Raw genomic sequence first — 19,219 nt, forward strand, 5'->3', positions numbered from 1 at the left:
GGTAGTGTGCTGTGTGGAGGACTGGAGGCAGCCACACAGCCTGGGACATGCTGCTGGGGGAGAGTTGAGACTGGGAGGGCTGGGAGGGGAGCCCTCCGGGAGCCGGGTTGGGGCGAAATATTTCCCCCTTCGCAGCACAGCTGGTGTGGCACCTGTATCAAATCCTTAGGATTTCTACTTGGCTTATTTTCTGATAAAGTAATTACAGTCTAACATGTCTTTGCTGCTGCACGCCTTCTATTCTGCCGAGTTCTCTACTCCAGCGTTGAAACGGTGGAGGCTGATGGGCACATGTACAGACAGTTCAACGAGTCTCTAATGGAAAATAAAGGTTGATTTTAAGGACAGTACATTGTGATTTGCTGCATGCATTCCAGCAATGATCCCAAATCCCTGTTTTATTCCACTTTGCAACTGGTTCTAAATTGTCTGTGGAATGTATACCTTCTTTCTTCAGTGCTTGAATGTCAGTCTTATATTTCCAGAAAGTTGGTCCTATGAAGTTCCAAAAGTAGAAAAAAAACGCTGTTATCCAGGAGGGGAGTTGGCCATATGAAAAATTCCTTAGTCCAGCCCCGAAATCAAATAAGGTGCACAGCCATGCACTACCTGTTAGATGTAGACTTCACTCCATATGTGCGAAGGGGGCATTTTCAGATTTCACTCTGCAGAGTGAAAACAGAATCTGAGACTTAAAGTGGAACGCTGGTCAATCCGAGTGCATGTCAGATAATCCCTCCGTCTTCTTTTCTTTCCCCCTGCTCTCCTCACTCCTCATCCCTCTCTTTCTACCCCCAAATGACTCCACCTTCAAAAGAGCACTGAGGTAACCGTCTGGAGGACAGAAGGGATACTCAGTGGACCCCCCTCCCTCCCTCCCTCCCTCCCTCTCTCTCTCTCTGTCTCTCCCTCTCTCTCTCTCTCTCTCTCTCCCTCCCTCTTTTACATTTAGGGTTGTTTTCCTTTTCTGGTTTGGTTCCTTGATATGTGGATTCCAGGTCTGATCTCCTTACCTTAAGGCTGATCACAGAAAATGACTGTCTGAGAAAAGCTGCATGTGTGTTGGTTGGCTATGGGACTCTGTTAGCTATTTGATCCCTCCCTCCCTCCCCTTCCCCAACAACCCCTCTTGCATATGGGGGCAAGAACTGCTGTGTGTGTGTGTGTTTGTGTGTGTGTATTTGTATGTGTGTGTGAGAGAGAGTGACCGTGCAAACACATTTGTGCAGTGTGCTTATGTACGAGTGCGCGTGCGTGCGCGCGCATGCATGCGTGCGTGTGTGTGTGTGTGTGTGTGTGTGTGTGTGTGTGTGTGTGCACACATGCATCCCTACTTTATAAGACAATTTGACTCCCAAAGGGACATTGACTGAGGGTGAGAGATATCAGAGTTTATCTTTGCAGATGCTGAGAGCCGGGAATACTCTGACCAGTCATCTGGGCGACAGATTACAGTAATGATTAATCTATTGGTTTATCAAGAGGTACTGCTGTGTTTACTGTATGTAGTCCAGACCTTCTTGAGCTAGTGGCAGTTTGCCTGGTGTTGCTCTGTGTCTGTGTGTGTGTGTGTGTGTGTGTGTGTGTGTGTGTGTGTGTGTGTGTGTGTGTGTGTGTGTGTGTGTGTGTGTGTGCGTGTGTGCGTGCGTGTGTGCGTGCGTGTGTGTGTGTGTGTGGCACGGGGGCTACTTGTGCGTAATGGGGATAAGTAACACAAATTAAAAAGCAGCCACTTGTTGCTCATTTAGATATGCGCTTCTGACAAGTGTCCCTCCCTCCCTATCTCCTGTGATAAAAGTCCTATTAGGTTACCGCTGCCACTTCCAATCTGAATGCCGGCTTATCGTTGGCATCTCCCTTTGGCCTCTCTTTCTTCCTTGTGGTCCTCTTTTGTACTGTTTTTTTTTTTTTTTTTTTATCTCCCCTAAGGAGCTGTAATGCAATGCAGATCTCCGGTTTCACTCACCAGACCTCTGTGTTCCTCTGTGACTCAGGTATCTAAATGGCCTGCAGCCAGACCCTCTTTTTACTGGCCATCACGCATCGCTGACCGCCAAGGCAAAAGACGCAAAGCATGGACAGTTTGGACAAAAGTGTCATGGGTGCATTTTCCAAAGGGTTGGGGGGGCTTAAATGAATGGTTTTATTCATACTACGCAGGGGAATCGATGGCGATAATGACGGCAGCGGATTGGGAGCGATCCCCCTGAAGAATATTCCTGAAGAGTCTTGATTGTTTCTGGATCCCAGGTTGGAGGAGTCCATCCTTCTCTCGTTTTTCTCCCGTGGTCTTAGCTAAAGTCCCAGTTGTTTTTTTTTAAGTGCCTGACTTTAATGTCTGTCAGCAATCTACGGCCAGAGCGGCGGCCTGGTCCTAAGTTAGTGGCCTGTCTTTATCTGGGGATACAAACAAAGCAATCTTATCAGCGCTTCCTTTGTGGTGTCTCCTCCTCTGTGATAACACAAATGGGAGCAGAGGAAACACAGCTGGGGAAACGCAGGCATCTAGTCGATTTCTCATGGGGTTAGGGTATATATATATTTTTTATATATATAGTAGCTGTATAGAGTTGTCTCGGAATCCCCAAAAATGACTATGGATAAACTATTATTATTATTATTTTTTTATTAGAATTGCTTCAATTACGCTTTAACAATTTATTATTTATTCAGTTTTTCACAATGTATAACCCAGACTTGATTGTCTGTATATAATTAATATTGCATGGGATATATTTTTAAGGCATTCACAAAAAAATAAAATAATAATAATAATTCAATACCATAACAATAGTCTTTCTGCACATTACGTCCTCCATGGGCAAAAGTGGAGCAAAGACAGAGAGCATCAGTTAGTAAAGTGAAGGTAAAAGTGACATTCCTTCTCTGACAGTTCCAACTCATCTGTAGTGAACACCACGTTGGAAACATACAGCGACATAACGGGGACGGTAGCTCAGGAGTTAGAGCTGGTCGTCTTGTAATCTAAAGGTTGCTGGTTCGATCGCATGCTGTAGTGTCCTTGAGAAAGACACTTAAACGCTGATGGCTGCGTCCGTCGGTGTTTGAATAATTGTAAGTCGCTCTGGATAAAAGCGTCTGCTTAATGTAAAAACATCAGGAATGTGTTTGAAAGTGTTTCACGCAGGAGAGATCTTCTTCGGCTGCCCGGTGTCTGCGACTATGCAGATATTCCTTTTTTGGGGTTCATTGCCGCTTCTGCTAAGACTGTAATGCCCTCGGAGGGATGCGAGGCTGCCGCGATGCCGAGAGACTGTGAAGATCTGTAGGATTTCTTTGGAGGCCAAGGAGCAAATTCTTTGCAAATGTAACCGTGTCTGCGTTTCCCTCCTCTAAAGGCAATATAAGTGAGATTTGGAGGGACTGGGCAAGGTATCATCCCCCTCAGTGGGCAACGGCTTCAGATTTTAGTGTATCTTCATAGATCTATCTCTCTAAATTGCATTTTAAAGTTCAAAACAATAGGCAATAGAATAGACAAATGTGTTTCTGATCCCTGGCTACGGGCTATGGCTCTGGCCGAGCTCTCACGCTTATCTCGAAAACAATTGTCACTACAATGTAGACAATAAAAAGGCAAACACCGGAAATTTAGATGCAGCACTGGATATTCCATTTCACACGATGCCACTTGCCAAACGGATTATTAATCAGGGCAGAACGCATGGGATCATTCCTTTAGCTTTAGTGTCACCGAGTTCACTACTGAACTCCAAGCTTCAGTTTTATTTTATTCTATTCTTTTTTTTTTTTTTTTGGGCTGATTTCAAAGTATTATTTTTCACATGACACCATTTACTCCTGCAAACAAGAAACCATCTCATTATAAATGGAGGAAAATGGGGGGGGGGGGGATCATTCTAAGACTGAAAACTTAAACAAATCATTGTAAAAATGTCCATTTATTATTATATTTGATGTTAAGAAAAGAAATACCAATCACTAGGAGAAACACAGGTCCAGGTGTACCGGGTTGCGAAATGATGCAAAGTGTATGGGAAAGGTTTGCTTGTGGGCGAGTTAAATTGAGAGAAACTGAGAGTCAAGGTGGGGCCGTTATGTTTGGCGACGCCCGCTGAGGAGCCATTTAGCGGCGATAAAAAGTGCATGGGAAATGCATTTGATTGTTATCAATTTATTCGTTCTAAGCCATTGAAGCTCTTCACTTGAAAACACAGTAGGTACCAACACACAAATATCCAAATCCCTTCTGATGACTTTTGCAGGAGTGCAGGAGTCAAGTTGTTTCTCTCTTTTTTGGGGGGATGGGCAAGAAGCAAGTCCAACATTCTGTCCTGTATCTAATTCATGGTCGGCAATATTTTTTTCCCACTCGCGATGCTAACTTATATAATGAGGAGAGCTCTCTATCTGGCGGCAGCGGGTCGCATGAACCTGTGCACCGCGCACGGTCATGCTCTGTTCCCGTTGAGATCGCCAGTATTTGAAGTAAAAAAAAACAACAAAAACTTTATTTCCCTCAGTCACATCATGTGTGTCTGATTTTGTCAGCCTCATCATGTGTGTGTGTGTGTGTGTGTGTGTGTGTGTGTGTGTGTGTGTGTGTCTGTGTGTGTGTCGTCCGCTCATTTCCATGCACTATCATTAGGCAGATGTTTCGGCAACAAAAGCACCTCACTCTGAGATACTTAAGCTCGGAACCGTATGTGGTCTATCTGGGAATCCAACGCATATCTCGCAAACAACCAAACTGACCTATGGGAACCATGTGTGCGTCTCGCTCTGCCTTCCCTGGGGCCTGTGCGCTCTGTGCGCCGGGTCAGAGAAGGCCCGGGCTTTAATAATGAAACAGGCCTGGTACCGGGATGCCAGTCTAGATGCCTGGGGGAAATGCATCCTGATGGGGCCCAGATGAGAGCCACCAGACCGGTCCGCTCCCCGCTCCCCAACCTCCGAAACCGGCCGGTGCACGGATTCCATTCCGATTCCACTTCCTCCTCCGGGGCTCTTCGATGGGAGTCGACAGGTAAGTGACCAGATTTTAATGACACTTTAACGCTTCTCGGAAATGTGTTTCCATGTCAAGCGTTCGGCGGACGCGTGCTCCGTAGCGAAAAGGCCCCCCGCGTTTCTGTCGGTCGTCGGACGTAAATGTCTAATCAGCCCTGGCTGTTTGGCAGAGCGGTGTCCGGTCACCCGGGTGAGGTTGCGGTATCCGCCGCGGACGGGGCTGCTTCTCACGTTATCTCTCCGACCTGGGCGGGCGCTTACATCAACCGCCCCCTCTCCGTCCAGTGTCGGATTCAGCGGGGCAGAGGAATTCACTTACAGGTCAGACATCGAATCAACTCCGCTGTAATGAAGCGGCCTCAACCGCGCCGGGGGCACCATGAGGTAACGAGGCTGTAAATATCGTTACGTAAAATTACGAGCGGCGTGCGGGGCTGAAATCTACCTGCAATTAACCCCAGAGCAAATGGTACGATCCACCAAACCAGGAATGTGATTGCACTATTTATAAAAAACAAGCACATATATCACAATGACAGCATATTAAGAGATAAAATGACTTCCTCATACTTTGGTAACTTGACTGAAAAAATGAAGAGGTAAGCTGATAACATAACCTGAAATATATAGTTTGCCGAATTAAAAGGTAAATGTGAAGACTTTTTGGTAAAATGGTAAAATACGGCTTTGGTCTACGCCCTCAGAACTAATTGATAATGAATTCAATAGAATTTTAATTGATTTTGAAGTGGACCATACCAAGCTCAAAAGAAAAAATTAAGACAAGGTGCTTGAATTACATCATAAAATTAGGGGCTCTTAAAATGCGCTTTTTTTTGGTGTTTTGGTGAATTTTACATTTAATATTTCAAAATGGCCAAACCCTTTACTCTTACATGTAACTAAACAAAGGAGCATTTCCTTGCCAACAATCGACTGTCCCTGCACGGTCCCTTGTAAGGTTACGAACCACATCGGTTTTCTGTTTGTCTAATTATATAATAGAGCTGACATAATTTGTATCAGAAATGCATGATTTGAATTTTCCAAAATTAGGGATCAATAAACTGATTGAGCCTCGACAAATATAGAATTGGACAAAATGCAAACCTTTAGAATACCTGAACAGAATCAGCTACACAATACTTATCCTTTCCTCCAGAGGTAAAAGTGCATGTATGTGAATGATGCAGGTTTATTAGAAGAAGTGAAACTGTATTCTCTATCTATTTCCTCTGGCACAAACACAAGAAGAGAGAGAGAGAGAGAGAGAGAGAGAGAGAGAGAGAGAGAGAGAGAGAGAGAAAGAGATGCTGTTAAGTGCTGTAATGCAAGGTTATGTAAGTGGATGGAGATCGCTTTGCCTTGTAAACACACACGCACACTCTCCAACACGCGCCGCCTGCATTTTGGGAGGCGATGCTCCACATGGGCCCCGGCGTTGTGTTACTGCTGACTAACCCCCTGCTCCGCTCTGACTGACAGTTAGGGAGCGCTCGGCCCGGAGCTGCACACGTTCGTGTCAGGTTTTCTAGGACAGGGGGTTTGTAAGGGAAATTTGGTTCAGATGAACCCGATCCCCGGAACGGAGCCCGAGGCTGCCAGTTGTGCTCTTCCACATGGAGCAGCATCAGGCGCTCCAGGTGAGAATGAGCTCATGGTGCCGAGGGGTCAGGAGGCAGAGTACACGCAGGGGCAGAGGAATACAGGGTGACCAGATTTATCCTTCAATCGATAAGAATAACATAAACAAATAAAGTTGAAGGCATCCAGTAGTCATCACAGTTTTTGTTAGAACGATGTCAATATTTTGTCACTCATTTTTGTGATTTCATGATTTTTATGATTTCAAACCCGTGCAAAACCCTTTCTTCACAAACTTTGAGGTAACTAACTCGACGAGATCTGGAGTGTTAATACATAATAATGATAATAATGATGATGATATAATAATAATAATAATAATAATAATAATAATTGATAATGATAATAAATAATAATAATCTTTATTTGTATAGCACCTCTCATACACAACTTTGAAGTGCTTTATATTAATTCAAGCAAATCAAATAATAACAATAAAAAAGCAAATGAGAAAAATGCATTATTAGAAATATTAAAAGGTGTGTATTACACGCAATATCAGTTTTGGTATAAGTATAAAAGTAAGTAAGCTTAAGTAAAATATGCTACCTACTTTATTTAGTTTATAGTTGTATTGTATTATCACCATTATTTTCCTCATCCATCCATGGAGTGTAATTAAATCATAATTATGATAATGATAATACTACTACTATTATTACCACTACTACAACTACTACTACTAATAATAAAATCATAATAAAAATAATATTAATAATAATAATAATAATAATAATAATAATAATAATAATAATAATAATAATAATAATAATAATAATTAATAATGATAATAAATAATCATCTTTATTTTTTTATCACCTCTCATACACAACATGCAGCTCAAAATGCTTTATATTAATGCAAGATAACAAATTGTTACAATAAAAAAACAAACAAGAAAAATGCATTAGTACAAATATTAAAAGGTGTGTAAAACACTCAATATCAGTTTTGGTATAAGTATAAAAGTAAGTAAGCTTGAGTAAAATATGCTACGTACTTTATTTAGTTGTACTGTATTATCATAATTATTTTTTGTCATCCATCCATTTTTCCCAGCAAATAAAACCATTTAACGGCACAATCAAACCAATTGGAAGAAAAACCTCACACCATCTGACATGCGAAAAAAAGCACTTTCATCACAAACATCTTTTATTGATAAGAGACACATGGAACACAGTTTTGTCAAGGGTATGACAAAACTAAATCCTGTACATCTTTTTTTATTATTATTATTATTATTATTATTATTATTATTATTAACACACAGCCGCCATCTTTAGTGCGGCCTGAGAGGGATGACCTGCAACACCTCGTTGTCATTGGTCTTTCTCACAAAAGACGAGCACCACAGGTTGGGCTGACTAAACTATCATGGAAGATCACAGCATAAAGACCGTAACAAATCTGACAGGAATAAGAGTGTAAACACAGAGTGCCAGAGCATGACTCAGGCAACAGCAAAACAAAAACAAAAAATAGAAGTACATAGCGTAACGATTATTGCTTATATTCTACTGAGAAAGGCATTTATTCTTTTATTCACGGTCTCGGGTAACATTATGATAATATACTGTAATTCTCAATTACTGAGTTTCGTTGGGTTTCTTTGAGAACGCATCAGCACCACAACATGAAGCACCATCGGTATAATAGGTCATTATTACTATTATTATTATTGTTGTTATTATTATTATTATTATTGTTATTATTATTTTTCTTCTTCTTATTATTATTTTTTATATTATTATATTTATACCGAGGATAGAGGCCACAGAACAGTTACTTTGGTAATTATGCATCTTACACCGAGTGTGCCAAAGACAACTGGTTCACTAAAATACGCACAAAGCTGTAATTTATCATTTATTAAATCCTGCTGCTTACAAAGTGAAGAGGCCTGAGATAAACAAGCGGTGGGAAATAGATTTTTAAAATGAATTCCAAGTAGAAATCTTTAGAAAACCAAGCTATATCAATCAGAAGACACATTTAATCACCGCAATATAAGAAACCTCACCTAACGAAATCTACAAAGACCCAAATCTGACAGAGGAGCCGCAGGCAGCACAAGGTGGCGCCTCAACATCAAGATCAATCGAATAGAAGCACATTACCGTTACAATCATTCATAGCAAAAGCACCAGATAACAGTGTAAATATCGGCCGGTTTAGATTTATTTTAACATTCTGTTTTCACGCTTGCGTCCTCTGGGGTTAATAATGGTCTTGACTGGCTCATTTTATGGACAAATGAACATGATGACAAGCAGTCGTTGTCGTGCACAGTTTGCCACTGACATGGCCTGAAAGCAATAAAGTTTAAAGTCCACTTGCCTTAACACTACTAGCGAGTAACAAATAATTAATAGCTCCGTTCTGAAGTGTGTTCATTGTCACAGTTATCTTTCTGGCAGAGCTCAAGCAATAGCTGCGGACGGTCATCAATCTGGTTTCCTTGAAGTTACAAAAAGGGGCGCCACAGGGCTCAATACTCGGTCCTATCCTGTTCACATTGTACATGAACGACCCGGGCTCATCGGTTACAAACAGCTCTATTCATTTTCATGCTGATGACGCGGTTATTTACTCATCAGCGCCCTCTAATGGCAAAGCTTTGCCTAATTTAAAGTTGGATTTCTTCCCTGATTCAACTTAAGCTTTTACTGAATCCAGATAAGACCAATATCATGCTCGTCACCAAATCCCAAATGAAAAATCCTTCACGTTTTACTGTCAGTACAATAACTGGGGCTAAAATTGGAAAAAGTCCCACGTTACAAGTACCTAGGCATCTGGTTAGATGACATTTTTTCTATCAAAACTCATGTTGTGAGGAACATACTGAGAAGCTTAAATTTAAATAAGGTTTATTTAATTTGGAAATTAGCAAGTGCTTCACTTTTAGCAGTAGGTGGCTGATGTAATTTACATGCATGCTGCTGCCCACACCCTCAAGCCTCTTGATGCAATGTATACCTTAGATCTATTAAAGGTGACAGTTTTAGAACCCGTCACTGTGTCCTCTATGAGAAGGGAGGGTAGCCGTCACTTTACCACTCGAAGGGAACAACACTGTCTTGTTTTTTTATTTACAAAGCCATCCTTGATATAAGCTACCATTTTATCTATCATCACTTTTAAGACTTCGAAATATGGGATATTGTGCTCGTTCACAAGAATACATTACCTTTGATATCCCATATATGAATATAGAACTGGGGAAAAAAATAATGCATTTTTGTATTATGCTCCTCATAGGTGGAATAAGCTTCAGGACTCCCTTAAATTGGACAAATATTTTACCGGAGAACAATTTAAACTTCTGTTGAAGGATCTTTCATATATAATGATTGCTCCTGTTTTTCTTAGTGTGCCTGCCTTGTCCCTGTGTAATGCACTTGTTTTATTGTCCTTTTCTTTGTGTTTATTTCATCTTGTGTTTGGGTTGTATTTATGCTTTGTATAAGAATATCGATTTGACACTTTTTACACTTTCCAGTCTATAACTTATTTTGATTTTGATGACGTATTTGCAGGGCACCGCTGTGAATGAGCGCTTTGCACTCAATTGGTCTTCCCCTGATTAAATAAAGGTTATCTATTTATCGTAACTGTCTTACAATCAAATGATTCCACCACGCTGCTATGTTTCCGTCTCTGAATCGCCTCTTGTTCGGTCTGGTTGGGTCTGGTTCGGGTGCTGAGACGGACATTGAAGCAGGCAGCTCACCGGGGGCTTTCCAACTGAACGAGGCCAAACGAGCGCTTTCGTTCGTCCGTTCACTGAACCCCGGGGCGGGTCTCTCAACGACCGTCGTTGGGTAAATAACCCGACACAAAATGATAATGAGAACGAGCGAGGCCCGATCCCATTCATCCAGAAGCAAATCAGAGTGATGGAATATGTCGATTGTGAGGCACCTCACAAGCCAACAGAGTTATTTATCTTTCAGTAGGTTAAAGTTTGTTTCTGTTGTAGGGGAGCGGTAAGCTCTGGAATGGAATCAACTCACTCACGTGAAAGGACAAAAATTCCTTTAAAGGCTCTTTATCCCTTAGATTGGTCTATTGAAGGCAGAAGTCAGTTTAAAGCCCCTATGGGAAGCCTATCACTATTTACCAACCGTTGTGAATTAAATGCTGATGCATCCACATAAACAAACTGAAGTACATGAGACCACAGTTGAGAGCATTAGTCATTTATATGATTGAAAATGTTTGAAATGCTTGCCATTTGGGTCTGTTTGTAGCAATTTATGGCTTAAAGGACTGTTTGAAAAGACATACCAGCATGGCCGAAATAACTGATACATCAACAAATTGGAGAAAAAAAATGTTTTTTTTGTAAACAGCTGCTTTTCAGAACCATGGCATGGGAAAGGCTTTAGGAAATATGATTTCCCAAAACTCCTCATAGAGCTTTATCAACGATTTAAAAAATGACGATGCCATTGTTGGTTATTGAGGTTCGCCTGTTCTGAGTCTCGATTGACGGACTGTATTCTTCTGGAAAATACTAAAGGGGAAGCAGCTCGAAGGTAAATACCATGGATGATCCGGGTGATTGGGGTGTGTCCGTTGTAAGTTGGTGTTCACGCCGCGCAGGTCACGCAGCACTGTTTCTGCACCGACCTGAGCGAGCAGCGACCCAGCAGCTTCAGCTTGCCACAGAAGCGAGAGGACATGCTGTTCTTCCTGCACGGAGGACCTGGAGGAGATACACGTCAAAACAATGGAAGTATGGGAGCTGAAAAAGGGGGTTATCTGTGCAAGAAGGGCCGTTTCTCGACCATATGGAAGGCTTTGTGTTGTGCAGTTTTATAATGGGACGTGTACCTGTGCTGGTCTTGCATTCCTGCGCGTTGCACTTCCTGAGTGTTTCTGGCTTGGGGACTGTTTCACAGAGGCTGTTTGGCATCACGGCCAAGTTGTCCACACCCACACAGTTCACTTCACGCTGCTGCACGCCCTCGCCACAACTCACAGAGCACTGAAAACACACACACACACACACACACATACACCCAGACACACACCACATTGAATATGCAACTTTGGCGACATAACTAGTACACTTCTATCATGTGAACATTTAAAATAGATGTCATGAATGCCATCATGGGTCTGACCTCCTCCCAGCCTCGGGGGTCCCAGTGAGTGCAGGGGTCCAGCCTGCAGGGCTCGGTGCTGTTCGGCCTCAGTGGGACGCTACAGCGCTTGGGCTCTGGACAGGACACCAGCCGCTCCCTGACTCCTTCCCCACAGCTCGCAGAGCACTGAGAAGCCCAGCAGGATCAATGCCAGTTTGGTCATTTTCACAACAAGCTCTCTGGTGAATCTAGTTTGGCAGCAACCCTGACATGACTTGTGGCTTAAGAAAAGAGCATGATGTCACAGGAACACGGCGCAAACCGAGGGAACTGACTTCTCTGATACAAAAACGAGAGAGTGAACGTTGGCCACAAATCACATTCATTTAAATTGGAAGAGTTGCTCCTATGGGTGTGTGTATAATAGTTACGCTCACCTCTCCCCAGGGGGATGCTTTCCACGTCAAACAGGGCTTGCGGGGGCAGGTGAGGGTGCTTGGGGGTCTGGAGGACAAGGCCTGACAGTGGAATGGTCTGAGGGGACGTTTAGTTTGGGAATCCATGCACTGGACGTCGCGCTGCCGCCGGCCCACCACCGCACAGTCCTCTGGACACTGGAGACATTAGAGAGAGCCTTTATGAATGATTTACAGCTTAACTTACAGTAATGGAACTGCAACCAAACAACAGCGCGGATAACACTGGCAAAGGCAACACTGAAATACAGACACAAAGATGTGTGAAACCTCAAGATTGATGCATTCTTCTATATACACTTTGCATTGCGTTTTCTAATACTCTAATCTAATCAATTTAAAACAATATGCAATATGTGCGATGAATGCAGCTTGACGCATACACATTGTTCCGAGTTTTGTAACATTTTCTGGATTTTCTACCAAATATCGCACGTTTTCACGGAGCCCGGCCTGCCCGGCGGAGCGTCCAACCCGGATCGGACTGGAGCTGTAGAACGGTGGAAGAACTTGGCTTTACTGCAATTAAGGTTACACGAACGGACTGCCCTGGCTATCTACGAGGACTGCCAGTCACCGGGGTTCCAAGCCACCGAGACGACTTTACTACGTGCGTCTCTGACGAAATGACACTGGCTACTACACTACCTGGACTGGGTCTGTCATTCCGGTCCAGTACCGGATTACTCTCGCTGGTCTGCTGTGCTGTCCACGCTGACCGCTCCGATAATTTGAGGTACCCCCCTGCCACAGCGAGGTGTGTGGGCCGAAGCTCTCCACCCGCTCTGCTGTGCTGTGCCTACTAACGGCTCGGGTATGCATGTCTGCTCAGTGGATCTTCCCTCTGGCTACTGCCAGGATATATTTTCCCTTCTTCTTCTTCTGGCTGGTCACCACAGGTGGTGCGAAATCCTCACGGGGCCATGAACATCATGCTTGTCACGTACAAATATTGTTCGAATTGACTCTCATTACTGGGATTACACGCATGGTTCCCGAGATCTGTTGTCTTCCCAGTGCCTTTTCTTTCGTGAACTCTACAGGCGCCATACGCTAGAATACTAACTCCTGTGGTGACTTGATCGTAACCAAAATTAAGCGGAAATGCATAATTATTTTGCTTTAATTGCTGTCTGGTATGCAGCCCAATCCTGGTCCCTCAGCTACATGTACTGTAACTCGCCGGCAGATTTTAAGAAGCTGCCTGGGTTGCATGTCACACATATAAAAGCGATCAGTCTGCTTCCAACAATGCATATGAGGCAAATTTGGGCTGAGTCGACCGGCGCTGATTTACTTGTTGTTTTTTGAGACTTTGCTCTCTGAGTCTAAACCGGATAAAAATGTAGAAATTGATGGCGTCAATATTTATCGTTCTGTCTGTCCCAGGTCAGTGGCGGTCGGTGATCTTTATTAGATCCAGTCTTGCTGCATAGGTCATGCTCTCCAAATCTGCTATTAAGCAGTTTGAAATCTTAGCCCTGAATGTTGATTTGTCTGGTGGTCGGTATTTAACTGTTGTTGGTTGCTAAGGGCCCCGTTCTGCTACCATTGACGAATTACACCCTTTAATGCAGCTCTTATCTCGATTATATTTTAAAGAAATCATCTTGGTGGGTGATTTTAATTGGGTTTGGCTTTCACCGGCGTCTGATGATTTTAAAGCTCAACGTTTGTCTTTTAACCTTACAAAAGTCATTGAAAGCAACAAATCATCTCTTAATTACCGATACACTGCATAAATATTCTGCGAAAGGGGTCTTTGCTAATGATTTAAGCGATCACTGAGTGGCTGGCGCTGTTCGGGACGCCCCCGTTCTAAGCTCTGTGTTGTTTGGAAACTAAATCTTAAGCACTTGATTGAGCAAGACTTCCTTCATGATTTGTTTCATTCTAAACTGGACCGTACTTTTACTGATTGGTGCTGTTGACGTTGCTCGCAAATATTTTTTTGACAGATGAGCTGGCAGGCCTATTACACAAGAGGAAGTCTGGCTACATTTCCCTCGACTACGTAATCGCTGCACTGCTTCTACTAAAAAAAGCCAAATGCGATTATTATTTATCACAGGCCACAGACAGTCTAAATGATCCTTGGAGATTTTGGCAGCCCACAAAATCTCTCTCCGCCAACTCTTGCTCTTCAGAGCCGTCACCTAATATTGTTGCTGACTCCATCCCAGTGTCATATAAATCTAAGATGCTTAATTGTGTCAACAAACATTTTATAGCCTCCAGTTCTTTTTTTGGCACGTTATCTGAAGGCAAATCACCCCCTCACCCCCAGTCAGCCACGCCTCCAATTGCCACACTTTCCCCTTCACCTCCTTCTCTGTTAGGGAGGTTTGTAAGGCCTTGAAGGACCTAGACCCTAGGAAATCGGCAGGCCCTGACAATCCCTTTCTCTATATACAAAGCAATGTCAATCTTGATGTTTGGGAACGCTGCCTATGTTCTCCCCTTATTGAAAGGCGGTGATCCCACCCATTTCCAAGCTCTCTGTTTTAGCCCAGGTCCTTGAGAGGCTGGTGAATGACCAGATCAAGGAATACATGTGCTCGAACAACGTTTTATCTCCTCACCAGTCTGGTTTTAGGAAGCGACACAATATACCGTAACTGCTGCCATGAAAGTAGTAAACGATAATGTGGAAGCCTTGGACACCAGGAACTATTGTACTGCCCTTTTTATTGATTTGTCCAAGGCATTTGATACTGTTGATCATGGCATTTTATGTCAGAGACATAAGATAGATATCAGATATAGGCCTGTTGGACCAAGCTGTTGATTGGTTCTTAAATTACCTCTCCAACCGTAAGCAATGTGTGCAGTTCAGTGGTCTTTCCCCTAGCTTTCTTATTGTCACCAAAAGTGTGCCTAAAGGTTGGGTTTTAGGACCCACCCTTTTCACTATTATGTAAATGATGTGGATCAAACTATTAATGCATCCGTACATCTTTATGCCGATTATACTGTTGTATATTGTTGTGCAAGCACTGCTTCCCTGGCGTTCGAACATCTGCAGTCTGCATTTGACGCTATTCAGTCGCACCTGTTCCACCTCAGACTGGTGTTAAATGCAGATTAAACCAAGGCCGTGTTCTTTTCTAACAAAAAGACGGTGCCAGCTGTTCTTCCCTGCATCATGTCCGTACAAGGTGGGGCACCTTGTTTTTTTTTTTTTTTTATTGAGACTGTGACCACCTACAAATATTTAGGCATCACAATTGTGGAAAGCCTTCGTTTTTAATTTTATATTGATCATCTTTTAAGGAAATTGAAATAAAAATTGGGCTTCTTTTTTAGGAACAAATCATGTTTTTCCTTTAACGCTAGGAAAAGGCTTGTTGCTGCCACTTTCTTGCTTCTCTTTGACTATGGGGATGTTTTGGACATAAACGCCTCCGCTCATTCTTTTCATCTTGTTGGACGCTGTCTATCACGGATCTCTGAGATTTATAACCGATTGTAAACCCCCAGAACGGCATTCTACTCTGTATTCTTTAGTCAACACTAAGTGATCATTATTCATGCACAGAGCTTTGCACTGGTATACAATCACTTCATTTATACACCCATCCCTGGACGACTGCCCAACTATTTATCTGCTTACATGTTACGTACACAGTGCTGCTATAGCTTACGCTCCCAGGGCTTCATCACTTTCTCTGTTCATACAGAATTTGGTAAAAAGGCCTTCTCCTAATCTGCCCCCTCAACCTTGAACACGTTACAGCAGGAACCGAAGCTGTCCAGCATGATTCATCTAGGGGATTTTAAACTACTTTTAAGAAATATGGAGAAAACGTCTGTGGGGGTTGGCTCTTGTGCATAGTATTTAAATCTGATTGAATGTCCTGAATACCATCTATTTCGGGTAGAGCAGTCCTTCTATATTAGAAATCACTGCAATTTAAAGAGCCATATCTAATAGAGCAATACTTAAATTACTGTAAAAACACCTTTTAACCATTTTCCAAGTAGTTCTTTTCAGCTTGGTGTTGGACAAAATAGTGCATAGTCACTAAAGACGATCACTACGTCAATCACTGTTTTGTAAATTGTGAATTGCCACAGGACAGTTAAGGATAGCGACCTTGCTCCAGTTGCTGCTGATCCAGGACGCGCAGGGGCGCAGGTAGCATGTGCGGGCCGGCTCGGGTCTCTTTAGGTTGCCGCAGTCCTCATTATTCTGCGAACTGCACAAAACCGTCCTCCAGACAGCACCGATCCCACATGACGTAGAACACTGCGGACAGAGAAGAAGGGAGGCGTCTGATTCTGATCCATACGAGCAGGCGTGAGACTGTGTGACAGAGCTTCAGAGATGTCGCGCAGCCTCAGCACCTACCTCACTCCAGTTTCCCGCGAGCCAAAAAACCTCCACACCGTCCGTCTCCCTGGTCTTCAGGTTGCTGCCGTCCGATGGACTTTTTGGCGTTTGCTGTTTGCTTTTGAAGCGCTGGGCAAAGTCTTTGGAATGGGAAGAGGGCTTTTTAGAACGAGGTGTCACGCTGCTTTTCTTGGCGGGCACCGTCCGTTTGACAATCCCGACAGAGGTTTGAGGGAGCGCTGTGGTGGTGAATGATTTTTTTGTGATTGGAGAAGGCGTCGTGTGGTGGCGAGGTTTTGATGGACCTGAGTGGGACCTCGGTGTGGTGACGGTGTGACGGTGGGTGTATGGAGTCATATACGAAGAGGTGGAACTGGGAGAGCTGTGTGAGGTCTTCCCTGACGTCTCAGTGCTGGTGTGTGGGGTGACGAAGGCTTGGGTTGTAGGTGGCCTGGTGGTGTGTGCCGGTTCTGGCTCCGTCTGTAAAGCGCGTGAAGAAATGGGTGTCTGTGGCGTGGTCGTGGCGGGGGGTTTAATGGGCGTCATTAGTGAACTTGCCGTGGTTGTGGCATCCAGGTCAATAATCTCCCCTACGGCCGTTATCCGGTTGGTAGCAGTATAGTGAAAATACGGGGTGTAGGTCACAGTGTCTGGTGTGCTCCCATCCTCTTCCTCCTCCACTTCCTCCATCACCTTTGTATTCTCCTCTCTAGCACTGGCTTTAGGAGGGAAACGTTTCCCGCCCTTATCTTCCAAACTATCATTTTTCCTCACTGTTGCATTGAACTCAAAATCATCAACATCTATGATTCCGGGGGTTGTCGTTTCAGGGAGGGTGGTGGTGGGATTGCCGGTAGTTCTCGTCTCTGTGCGCGTTGTATCCTGCACGGTGGCTGGAGCTACGGTGGCAGCGGGTGTAGCGCCGGTGCTGGTGATCTCGGGGATCACCGGTCTTCTTGGGACCCCGGGGTAGATCCGATGGTATTTAGGCGGAGGCCCCGGACGTCTGCGAAGACCAGAGTTAGGGCAGCTCTGCAGGGCGCACAGGGATCTGGAGCGAGGTTTGGTCGACAGGTCGCAGGATTTTTTGTTCACTAACACACAAGTGACCGTCCGTGAGCGGACGCCTCCTCCACACGTCACGGGGCACTGGGATGGAGAAAAAAAACATTGATCATTGTGGTGTGGGGCTGGTGTCGTTTGAGCAGCCACACCTGTCTTAGGTCTAGGTAATTGGGTCCAGGATCATTGATGCTGTATGCCTGTTGCTCGTTACACTAATCTATGAGGTAAAACCCCCATCCCCACACACATAGTAGAGGAGCCCTTGTCGTGCCATGTTTCCATCTGCTCCGGGCTTGTTCCACCTAGCCCACTTGCTACAATAAACTGGTGTGGTTTCAACCCCTTTGCCAGTGTCTCTGTGGTGTAGAGCCCTGAAAATGCCATTTGGGTGGCGTGTGGTAGGCAGAACTGCCACAATAATACAGACACTGATGTTTAAAAAAATCTTCCCCTGGTTTAAATGAGTTGAAACAATACACAGGGGAAGAAAGTGTTGAGATGAGATGGTGATTTGTTTCTGCCCAAGTAAAAACAAAACAATTAATGGAGACATGGGTCTTGTGACCCCATGTGGGGTCCATACTCAAATTCAAATGAAACAGTTTCCTAATCTGCAGTGTTGAATATCTGCACTTTGACCAGTCATGTACTTGTCAGTTTTGAAAGTACCATGAGAAAGATTCTTATTTAGGCTCAATCTGTTTGGGCCTAAATTCACAATTAGTGGATCTCACTAATTCTCACCTCTTCCCAGACGCCCACAGCCCAGTCTTGTCCACAGGGAATGTCTCGGTTACAGGGCACCAGGGGTTTGGGTTTGAGGAGATGCTTACATTCCACGGGGTGCAGCACCCGCTCCTCCCCTGCGACCGTGCGCACGCACAGCACCGTGCGCTTCCGCATGCCGTCCAGGCCGCAGGTCGCCGTGCAATGCTGCCAGCCACCCACCCACCACCTGGGAGGAGGGAGAGGGAACAAACATTTGGTGGTTGTGATCAAGCATCATAAAGTCTGTGCAAAAAGTTGTTAAAGACGAAATATCATTAATTGGAAACAGAATTTTGAGAAAATTGATAACAGCCACAGAATCAGTGAACAGACCTGGCTGGGCAATCCATGTTCTTGCACTTGCGGTGTCTGTCGTCTGGGCGGCTTTCAGGGTCGCACAAAGACTCATCCAGCACACCCATATCCACCTCAAAACAACGCACCGGCTGGTACTGCTCACCTAGAAGTAGGTGTAGGTGTGAAAAAGAAAAAAATCTAATAAAATCCAAATTTGGAAAATGAGCACATTTTAGGAGTTCATTAAGGTGCAATATCTACCTATACCACAGGTGGTGCTGCAGTCAGTCCATGCCCCGTGTCTCCATCTGTACACAGGTTCGATCACTTCATTCCCAGTCTTTCTGTCCTTCTTAATGGTGTACTCATACTTAATGCCTGGGTTCTTCTCCTGATACAGCAACTGCATTAAAAAAAGAGGAACACTGTCCCATTAGGGCTAACACATTATGTCATTTAAAGGGGTAAAGGCTTATTTCATGTTTCAACTGCTAAAAATTAATCACAATTCTGCTGCGTCATAAAAATCAAGAATATTACAACTTACT

The 19,219-nt window shown here is 44.0% G+C and overlaps 1 protein-coding gene across 1 annotated transcript in view; it reads right to left on the minus strand.

The window, feature by feature from the left end:
- Window positions 1–7,432: 7,432 nt before the first annotated feature.
- The window catches only part of LOC307232487 (A disintegrin and metalloproteinase with thrombospondin motifs 12-like), a 27,425-nt gene continuing 15,638 nt past the window's right edge, over window positions 7,433–19,219 (minus strand). Inside the window, exons 16-24 of the mRNA XM_080003516.1 lie at window positions 18,933–19,074; window positions 18,708–18,834; window positions 18,351–18,561; window positions 16,560–17,690; window positions 16,305–16,457; window positions 12,170–12,346; window positions 11,772–11,918; window positions 11,479–11,632; window positions 7,433–11,350 (exon numbers count right to left, since the gene is read on the minus strand). Coding sequence (XP_079859642.1) covers window positions 11,235–11,350; window positions 11,479–11,632; window positions 11,772–11,918; window positions 12,170–12,346; window positions 16,305–16,457; window positions 16,560–17,690; window positions 18,351–18,561; window positions 18,708–18,834; window positions 18,933–19,074 — 2,358 coding nt within the window. The 3' untranslated portion in view covers window positions 7,433–11,234. The remainder of the gene's footprint in view (window positions 11,351–11,478; window positions 11,633–11,771; window positions 11,919–12,169; window positions 12,347–16,304; window positions 16,458–16,559; window positions 17,691–18,350; window positions 18,562–18,707; window positions 18,835–18,932; window positions 19,075–19,219) is intronic.

The sequence above is a fragment of the Zeus faber genome, assembly GCF_960531495.2.
Source record: "Zeus faber genome assembly, chromosome: 7".
Classification (NCBI taxonomy): domain Eukaryota; kingdom Metazoa; phylum Chordata; class Actinopteri; order Zeiformes; family Zeidae; genus Zeus; species Zeus faber.